Source organism: Xenopus laevis, chromosome 2S (assembly GCF_017654675.1).
Source record: "Xenopus laevis strain J_2021 chromosome 2S, Xenopus_laevis_v10.1, whole genome shotgun sequence".
Taxonomy (NCBI): domain Eukaryota; kingdom Metazoa; phylum Chordata; class Amphibia; order Anura; family Pipidae; genus Xenopus; species Xenopus laevis.
Genome location: NC_054374.1, coordinates 71,464,725 through 71,474,133, shown reverse-complemented (window position 1 = coordinate 71,474,133; position 9,409 = coordinate 71,464,725). Strand labels below are relative to the sequence as shown.

Here is a 9,409-nt window from a genome sequence, read left to right as displayed (position 1 = left end):
TATTGCTGGTACTGTTGGATGTGCTGCATGTGAGATTTCGACATGTCAGTGTTTGAACTAAATTACAATTCTACAAAAACTTTTATAAAACGTACAGAAGATAAGAAAATCTTACAGCAGACTTATTTACTGATCAAAACTGAAGCTGTCAAGACACTGAACCATAGGTCATTCCCATGACCATCAAACCACTTGTAATAATTAAAAGTTTGGTTGTTAATAATTATGATATGCACAGCATACGTCAGTATTGTCAGGCAAATATAAACTGGGTTTTTGTGAGAAGATCACATCACTCCGCTTTCTTGATCTCTGTATTCTAAACACCATAAGGACTCACCATGTCTTTTGCTGGAACCTGGCAGGTATATTCACAAGAGAACTATGAAAGCTTCTTAAAACAAGTGGGTAAGTATGCTTAGATATATATGTGTATGTGTATGTTTTCATTTAAATAGTGCCATATGTACAGAGCTTTATAGATTTTAAAGATGTTATAATGCATGCTAACTAAACATAACTTATTTTATAATGAGTCATAGTAAATTTGATATTAAAGTGGATCTATTGTGTTGATTATGTGTAAATACTGTACAATCTGTTTCTAATAAAACAATCAGATGATAGTTTTAAGCACATTTGTGGATGCATACACGTTATAAAAAAGCTACATTTTAAAGGAGAACTAATTGTAACTAAGAAGCAGTGTAGAAATGCTGTTGTGTGTTGGGGTTCTTTACCAGCCCAAGGCAAACACAGCGGTGAAGATCTGTGAATCTGATCATGACAGCTCCCCATCTTCTTTTCTGCTGATGCACTGCAACTACTGTACTCTGTGCATTCAGTAGCTAGATCATATTTATTTACTTAAAAACTTGAATCGTACTTAAATGAAAACTTGGATAAAAATGTTTGTTTTATTTTTTACAAAAGTCCTATGTGTGCTGTCCATCTGCTGTTACACTTTCTTGATATTAGCAAGTTTAAATAAATGGAAACAAGAATAACAACAATAAAATAATAATATAAATAAAATAATTAATGATGGGCGAATTTTTTTTCGAATAATGTAAGTTTTAACAGTGCTCAGAGAACTATGAGCAAATTATATTATGTTTCGTTTGTGCGTGTATATATCCTCTTTAATATTTTGAAATAATAGAGTAGGTTCAAGCTATAAGAAATTAAAAGCCAGTGAAAAAATGTGGCTGCATTTCTTCAACTAGTAGTTAGTTTACAATGCTAATGAAGCACAGCATTAAAAACTATCATTAACATGCACAGAATAAAAATCTGAAAGTTTGACTAGAAGTAGTAACCCATAGCAACAAATTAGTTGTTATCATTTACTGGCCCAGGAATGTTTTGACAATATGAATATATGGTTACTAGGTGCTACTAGTCTTTGGCAAGTGTTGCTCTTGTTACTGCATAAGCATTTTACATTGTGGCTCCTTTTTTCTACATGCATTGTGCCTTGCTTGTAAGATCCTTAGCAACTGTGTCACTTTAAGGTAGAACAAAAGTTAGTTAAAGGGATACTGTCATGGGAAAAAATGTTGTTTTTTTTTTCCAAAACGCATCAGTAAATAGTGCTGCTCCAGCAAACTTCTGCACTGAAATTCGTTTCTCAAAACAGCAAACAGATTTTTTTATATTTAATTTTGAAATCTGATATGGGGCTAGACATATTGTCAGTTTCCCAGCTGCCCCCTTTAATATACACCACGTTTGACAAATATCGTATATCATACTTCTTGTTGTAGGTTTGCCAGATGAAATTATTAAAGTTGCCAAAGACATCAACCCAGTGATTGAAATTCAGCAAAATGGGGACAATTTCGTTGTAACATCAAAGACACCTAAACAGTCTCAAAGTAATACTTTTACTATTGGGAAGGAGTCGGAAATCACCACAGTGGGTGGAAAGAAGGCAAAGGTAATATTTGTAACTGGATTAGTACCCTGCGGTACATTTACACACAATGATTGCAGTCATGTGACTTTTTATATAATTATGACAAAAACATTACTGTTTTTTGCTTGACAGCAAACTTAGTAGAAGGTCACTCTAAATAAAATGCCTTATACGATCAATCCAAAACACTTGCCTCTGAATTAATCTTTGTTCTGAAATCATTGTACTTACAGATAGGCAACTGACCCCACATTTTGAACCTAGGCCCATGGAGGCTTCCATTATGCCACCAAATTGTCTGGTTATTTGAGGGAGAGTTTCTCAATAATATGAAAAGTTCCCAAATGATTTGCTTTCCCCCCTATGAGGGGCTTAAAATAGGTGGTAGTGGTTGTTATGGACAGGATGACATTTAAGGAAAACATTGATTTGCTGTTCTAGATATTTCAGGAAAATCAGTGCAAATTACAATAGGTTCTTGTAATGAGTTTACAAGGTCTTGCAACCCATGACAACCAACCTGATGTTTGCTTTATTTGCTGATACCAGCTGCTAAGGTTCCATATGTTACAATAACTGGAGCAAATATCGTCCATGTTATGACATGACCTCAATCATTTGTATATATATTTCGCTATATATATTTCGCTTAGTTAACATTTACCACCTACTATATACCATCTAGATCAGTGATCCCCAACCAGTAGCTCGTGAGCAACATGTTGCTCTCCAACCCCTTGGATGTTGCTCCCTGTGGCCTCAAAGCAGGTGCTTATTTTTCAATTCCAGGCTTGGAGGCAAGTTTTGGTTGCATAAAAATCAGGTGCACTGCCAAACAGAATATTTTTCATGCTAGTGTTGCTCCCAAACTCCTTTTACTTCTAAATGTTGCTCAAGGGTTCAAAAGGTTGGGGATCACTGATCTAGATGATGCTCACCAAAATCATTTTATGTGTATTAGTTACATGTAAATTCAATGACAGCTTGAATAGGCAAAAAAAGTTATTCCGTAAAAATTTGCTTTTCATCCATTTAAAACGAATGCTCTGATTTCACTTTGATTTCATTTTAGGTTACTGTAAATTTGGAGGGGGGGAAACTCATCTGCAAGAGTGACACATTTTCCCACATTCAAGAAGTTCAAGGCGATGAAATGATTGAGGTAAGCAGGAGCTTGAATTACCAAGAATTTGGGGGAATATTTAAGTAAGGAGAAACAGAAGTGGGATTTGGTAAGAAAATCATTCATTTAAGGTGATACTCCTAGGCTTACAGGCAGATAAAGACATAACTTGCAAATGTGATATTAAAGGAACAGTTACACCAAAAATTTAAATGTTTTAAATGAACAACATTATAAACTACTGTCGCCCTGCACTGGTAAAACTCATGTGTTTGCTTCAGAAACTATAGTTTATATAAACAAGCTGCTGTGTAGCCATGGGGGTAGCCATTCAAGCACAGGATACATAATAGATAACAGATAAGTACTATAAAATCATATTGTATACAACAGATCTTATCTGTCATCTGTTATGTATCCTGTGCCTTTTCTCCTTTTTAAAGCTTAAATGGCCACCCCATAGCCATCCAGCAGCTTGTTTATATAAACTACAATAAAAGCAAACACACCAGTTGTACCAGTGCAGCACAACACTACACTATATTTTCATTACTTAAAACACTTTATTTTTTTGGTGTTACTGTTCCTTTAACACCATTCAGTTTTTTCTCAACAACCCCAATGCCAATTTGCCCAGCAATACCTATGACTAACTCTTAAACTTAGCATACTTCAGCCATTTTTAGTCTTTGGAAAGAGGACAAACTTAAGGGTATTTAGAGGTTAGAAGTTATGTGTCTTCTAATTATTTTAAATAGTCTTCCATAAAATACACAGCTTGATTTGTTTACAGCAATTGGAAAACTGGCTTTCAGACCATCTTTGTAAAGTCACTGCTCATTATTTTCTGTTCTTCTTACAGACAATCACAATTGCATCAACAACCCTGAAAAGGAAAAGTAAGAGGGTTTAAACTGAAGACTGAAAGTTTTATCTTATAATATTTTGTAACCTTTTAAAACCAGACATGTCCATTACTCCAATAAAGATTTGATAAACTGTCTATATGTGCGGTGGTAAAGCGCTTTCTTTTATATTGAACTCATGAAAGAAATTCCAGATGTTCTTCATGTTTTAAAGAAGAAGGAAAGTCTTCTTGCACTTGGGTATGCCAAATGTTAGGCACCCCCAAGTGATTGTATTTACTTCCAGTGAGCACCACAGAGCGATCCTCTTCTGTCTTCCTCTTTCTTAGCGCGGCTGCAAATGCGCAGTAGAGCGAAAAGTCAAAATTTTACTAAAAAGTCGGCTATTTCATTCTACTGCGCATGCGTCTGCCCCGGGAAATTTACAGAAAAAAGAAGCTGGTAGAGGATTGCTCCTTGATGGTCACTGGTATAAACCCGGGCCGGTGCAATTTTCTGCTGATAGGAACACCAGCCAGGGGTTTCAGGTAAGTCAATACAATTACTTGGGGTGCCTAACATTTGGCACCCCCAAGTGCAAGACGACTTTCCTTCTTCTTTAATGGTCGATGGAAGATTCTATGAAAGTCAGAAAGAGAGTAAAATCACAAAGAAATAAATTGGTGCCAAAATATAGACTCATGGTTAAAACTAAATAGGTCCTTCTACTCTGTAAAAAAACTATACACTTTAAATATTTATATATACAGAAGTCTAAGGTGACTTCTAATAGCCCATACTGTTGACTTTACTTCAGCATTACTGTGGTCTGACAGTTTGCCCATTTTAGTGCTAATAACTGTGTTGATATGCAGCAACATAGACACACTCTGGGACTCATTTATAACACTAGGAAAATATGCCCCAGGCAATAACCTATGGCAACCAAATGCTTGCCTTCATTGTTTGACCAGCAGCTGGCTGAAAAAAGCCAATCACTGATTGGTTGCTATGGGTATTGCCATGGGCAATTTCTAAGGGGTATATTTATCAAAGAGTGAAGTTAATAGTGAAGTTCTGCCACTAGAGTGAAATTCCGCCACTCTCCATTCATTTCTATGGGATTTTTAAAGGCGTATTCATCAAAGGGTGAACTTTCACTTTCACCCATTGATAAATACGCCTTTCAAAATCCCATAGAAATGAATTGAGAGCTGCGGAATTTCACTCTAGTGGCGGAACTTCACTCTTTGATAAATTTACCCCTAAAAGTGCATTTATGTAGCTGCATATCATTAACAACATACTTGTAAAGCAATGTGCATAGATATGCTGGTCTCTCAGTGCTACTAGCAGTGCTGATAGGCAACAATATAAACATGCTGGTGGATCTTTGTCATTTCAGTGTTCATTAGACGGTTGAGTAGCATCCAGGGAAATGCCAGCACCAGAGTGTCCATGCTCACTTGTTATAGAAATCCAATGAGAAAATTTTATAATACACTGGTTTCCAGTCATATGACACATGTAAAGGTGAGCCAATGGCATAACTACACCCCCAACAACAATATATATATATATATATATATATATATATATATATATATATATATATATATATATATATATATATATATATATATATATATATATATATATATATAATATAGTGAATGAAGTACCCCCTATTATAAAATATAAGGATATTATAAGTAACAGAGGTGTTACATGACCATATAAAAGCAAGAGGCCAAAGGCCTTTAACTACCGGGATGGTTTTGGAAAGATTACAAAACACTAAAAAACAATGCCGTGTTGCTTTTCTGGTATTGATCTTAACCAGATTATTATCAGAAATAAAAGATGTCAGTAGGGATTTGGTATCCAGAAAACTATTATCCAGAAAGCTCCAAATTACGGGAAGGACATTTCCAGTAGACTCCATTTAAAATAAAAAAAAATTACATGTTAAAACATTTCCTTTTTCTCTGTAACTACAAAACAGTACTTGATCTCAACTAAGATATAATTAATCCTTATTAATGGCAAAGTAATCAAATTGATTTATTTAATGTTTAAATGATTTTTAGCAGACATGTAGAATAAAGATCTAAAGTCTGTTATCTCGAAAACCCCAGGCAGTAACGGAACTCCCCGGCACGGGGCTGCATAATCTGCACCCGGGCCCCCCAACCACACTCCGGAAGTGGAGATCGCTACAGATTCGCAAGAGTGTGAACCCGCACCCCTGGTGGTTCTGCCACTGCCCCCAGGATCTGAACATTCTGGATAACATGTCCCATACCTGTTAGGAAGCATAATGCTACTTTTGAAACTGACAAATTTCCAGATTATTTCATCTAATTCTAGAGATGAATGTTTATTTACCTAATATAATAAATTGATTTTTTTTTGATATTTTTAAAATATTTAAAGGAGAAGGAAAGGCACTCTTGGGGTGCCAAACGTTAGGCACCCCCAAGTGATTGCATATACTTACCTCCCAACCTGCACCAGTCCGGGGATTCTTCCAGCTAGCATCACGGAACGATCGGCTTCAGGCTTCTTCTTTCTTTGTGCTGGCACTAATGCGCAGTAGCATGAAAAGATGATCGGCTATTTCGTTCTAATGTGCATGCTTCTGACAAGGGAAATTTGAAGAAAGAAGAAGAAGGAAGCCAATTGCTCCGTGGGGCTCGCTGGCAGAACCCCCGGTCTGGTGCAGTTTTCTCCTGATAGGAGCACCAGCCCAGGGTGTCAGGTAAGTACATATAATCACCTCGGGGTGCCTAAATTTTGGCACCCCCAATTAATTATGCCTTTCCTTCTCCTTAAACTCCATAATGCTTAATAAGTACTATAGCTCAGGCAGCTTCTTGCAAGGTTTTTTTTTAACATAATATGCTAGTTCCTATTGCTGGTTAGAAAATAACTTTTTTGGCATTTGGCTTACTTCACAATGATGCCACTTGCTGGACAAATTCAAAATTATAGTTTAATGTTACACTAAAATGAGGTATGGTTACCTTGTTACCCATTTTTTGTACATCTGATTTCTCAATTAAATAATAACAGCTTTGTATACTATCATTTTAAATGTATTGTTTATATTTACATTTTTATATAATGGAACCGAGAAAATTCGCCAGAAAAAACTTGATAGAAGTCAATGGGAATTGTCTGTAACGGCTTTAATTATACATTTATTTTCCTGGTTCTTTAAAACATTCAAGTTTTTTTAGCATCCTGAAAAATGGATGGAACAGTGTGATTTTCCCTGTGCAACTTTTTTTTATAAGATCCACTTGTGGGAATATTCTGTCATGTTTTTTATTTAATAAGCTAGCGTTCCAGAAAAAAAACCAGTTTTGTTGCAGATTTTTTCATGGTGCTCGTGCTTTTTTATAATTTTTTCTATCAGTAAATAGGCCTTTTAATTTCACTGTATTACTCCTTGACCTTAAATCAAATTTACTAGGCCTCACAATTTATTAGGCAACAATTTCTGGTTGTCAAAACTTGGCTAAAGAAAGAAGTCACAACTCTCAACACTTTTTGTTGGTGCAATCCCTTATTATTAAGCCAGTTTTGCCACACCTCCTTTTGTCAGGTTCCATCATTGAGCCAGAATCACCCGTTAATTTTGCCAGGGGTTGTTTGATTACATTTCTTAAAGAGATAGCTCAGTAGTATTATGACAGTTTGCAATTAATGTTTTTACCCTAGCAACCAGGCATAATATTAAACCAAATGTTAACCTTACAAGAAGAAACCCTTATTAAACAATTCAGAAGACTTTTGTATGTATATTTTTATTTAGTGCTACTTATGCATGCAGTGCTGTATAGCAGAATAATAAATCATAGAACTAACAGGGTCAGTACAATGCAAAATTGCAAACTAGGGTTGCCACCTGCCCAGTTTTAACCTGGACAGCCCGGTTTTTTGAAGGGCTGCTGAGTCATGGCCCCGTCCCCTGCCTGAATTGCACCAGGCGAAAAGGTGGCAACCCTATTGCAAACTGTAGAGCTCCTGATTTAAAAGCTTAATATCTCAAAAGCCACAAATAATAAAAGATGAAAAACAATTGCAAATTGTCTCAGAATATCACTCTCTACATCATACTAAACGTTAATTTAAAGGTGAACAACCCCTTTAAGTCATCATCATTTTTGTGCAGCAGAAGCTTTGTTGGAAAAATAGCACAGACTAGTGCAATGTTAAATACCCATACACGAGTTCTCTGTACCAAGACCAAGACTGTGATTCTGCTCACTGTAATCTAGCAGGGAACTGGGACATACTCACGATCATACTGTAAGTAATCACATAGGTTGCATTCAGTTGCCATAGAATTGCTTTTTTTTTTTACACAAGAAAATTATGTGTGATTTACAGAGTTCATTCCTTCCTTGCCTGCATTTGCTTTAGTACCACTACACTACAGAAAATAATACCGTGAATTATGCATTTTGTATAAGCGGGCTGTAATTGCGCAGTAACAGCGCAATCTTGATGACGAGGCACAACGAAACATGGTAGCAGCTTCCACAGTGTAGGGAAAAAGGTTCAGAAGCGTCAAGCAAGCAAAAGGAGCCAGCCACTATTGAGGGAAACTATTTCAGTGACAGCAAAAGGGTATGTATGATATCGGGAATCTATGAAATAAAGACTTTCCTTGTCCTTTAAGCAAATACAGTGTGTGATTTTCTTGATAAAAAACAAATTTGACCTCATACAATCATTAATATGAATCCATGCAGTTCCTTCCAGAGGGGCCTGTATTGATTAAATTAGCCCTATTTGGGTGGTCAAACTGGGCAAAAATCACTTCATTTGTCAACCTTGTCAAACAAGCAGAGCTATTTGTGTGCTCAGCTTCACATGAACCATGACAATAGTTTGAAGAGCACTGATTTGAATAGTCCTAGGAAGATTAATGCATGTACAGTACACACAACCTCAGGTTTTGAGGTTCTCAAGTATGTACACTAGAGAACTTTTGTATACAACAGACTGGATACGTTGGCTGCTCCGTCAGGTTCAATAACCCCAGCCAAGGAGCTGACATTTGGGGCCTATTTATTATGCTGTGTAAAACTAAATTAGCTGAAAAAAAAGGTGTAAAAAGAAGCTGGGTCAAATAAATGATTCATTTATCAAGGTGTGTTTTAGTTTACATCATGTGAAAGCCACATCTGCTGTCATTATTTTACATTGTTTCAGGCCTCTGTAAGTAAATTCCAGTGGAAGTCACGCTGCTTAAAAAAGTCATAGAAATCCCCTATCCCAGTTGCTTTCTTCTTTAAATTGATGCATTCACGCCTCAGAGTGTGCGAATGGCGCGGGTCAGGCAGGGACGCATTTACATAGCGGGCACTAGGGTTGCCACCTTTTCTGGAAAAAAATTCCGGCCTTCCTATATATTTTTCTTTTTCCCTATTAATAACATTGGGCTCAACCATAATGTTTACCGGTCAGGCCGGTAAATAGCGGCCAGGTAGCAATCCACCTTTTTGAAAA

General features: G+C 36.3%; 1 protein-coding gene across 1 annotated transcript; it reads left to right on the top strand.

Moving 5' to 3' along the window:
• The first annotated feature begins 321 nt into the window (after window positions 1–321).
• Window positions 322–4,044, top strand: XB5907626.S (provisional ortholog of fatty acid binding protein 1 S homeolog). Its single transcript, XM_018241315.2, has 4 exons — window positions 322–408; window positions 1,767–1,939; window positions 2,991–3,080; window positions 3,904–4,044. The coding sequence occupies exons 1-4, from the start codon at window positions 342–344 to the stop codon at window positions 3,952–3,954; spliced, it is 381 nt and encodes a 126-aa protein (XP_018096804.2). The 5' UTR covers window positions 322–341; the 3' UTR covers window positions 3,955–4,044.
• The last annotated feature ends 5,365 nt before the right edge of the window (window positions 4,045–9,409 follow it).

Bases quoted from the DNA above. Each gene is read 5' to 3' on its own strand.
- XB5907626.S (XM_018241315.2), top strand. From the start codon at position 342: ATGTCTTTTGCTGGAACCTGGCAGGTATATTCACAAGAGAACTATGAA. The intron at 1,940-2,990 runs GTAATATTTGTA...ATTTCATTTTAG, and splicing joins TGGGTGGAAAGAAGGCAAAG to GTTACTGTAAATTTGGAGGG. The intron at 3,081-3,903 runs GTAAGCAGGAGC...TTCTTCTTACAG, and splicing joins AAGGCGATGAAATGATTGAG to ACAATCACAATTGCATCAAC.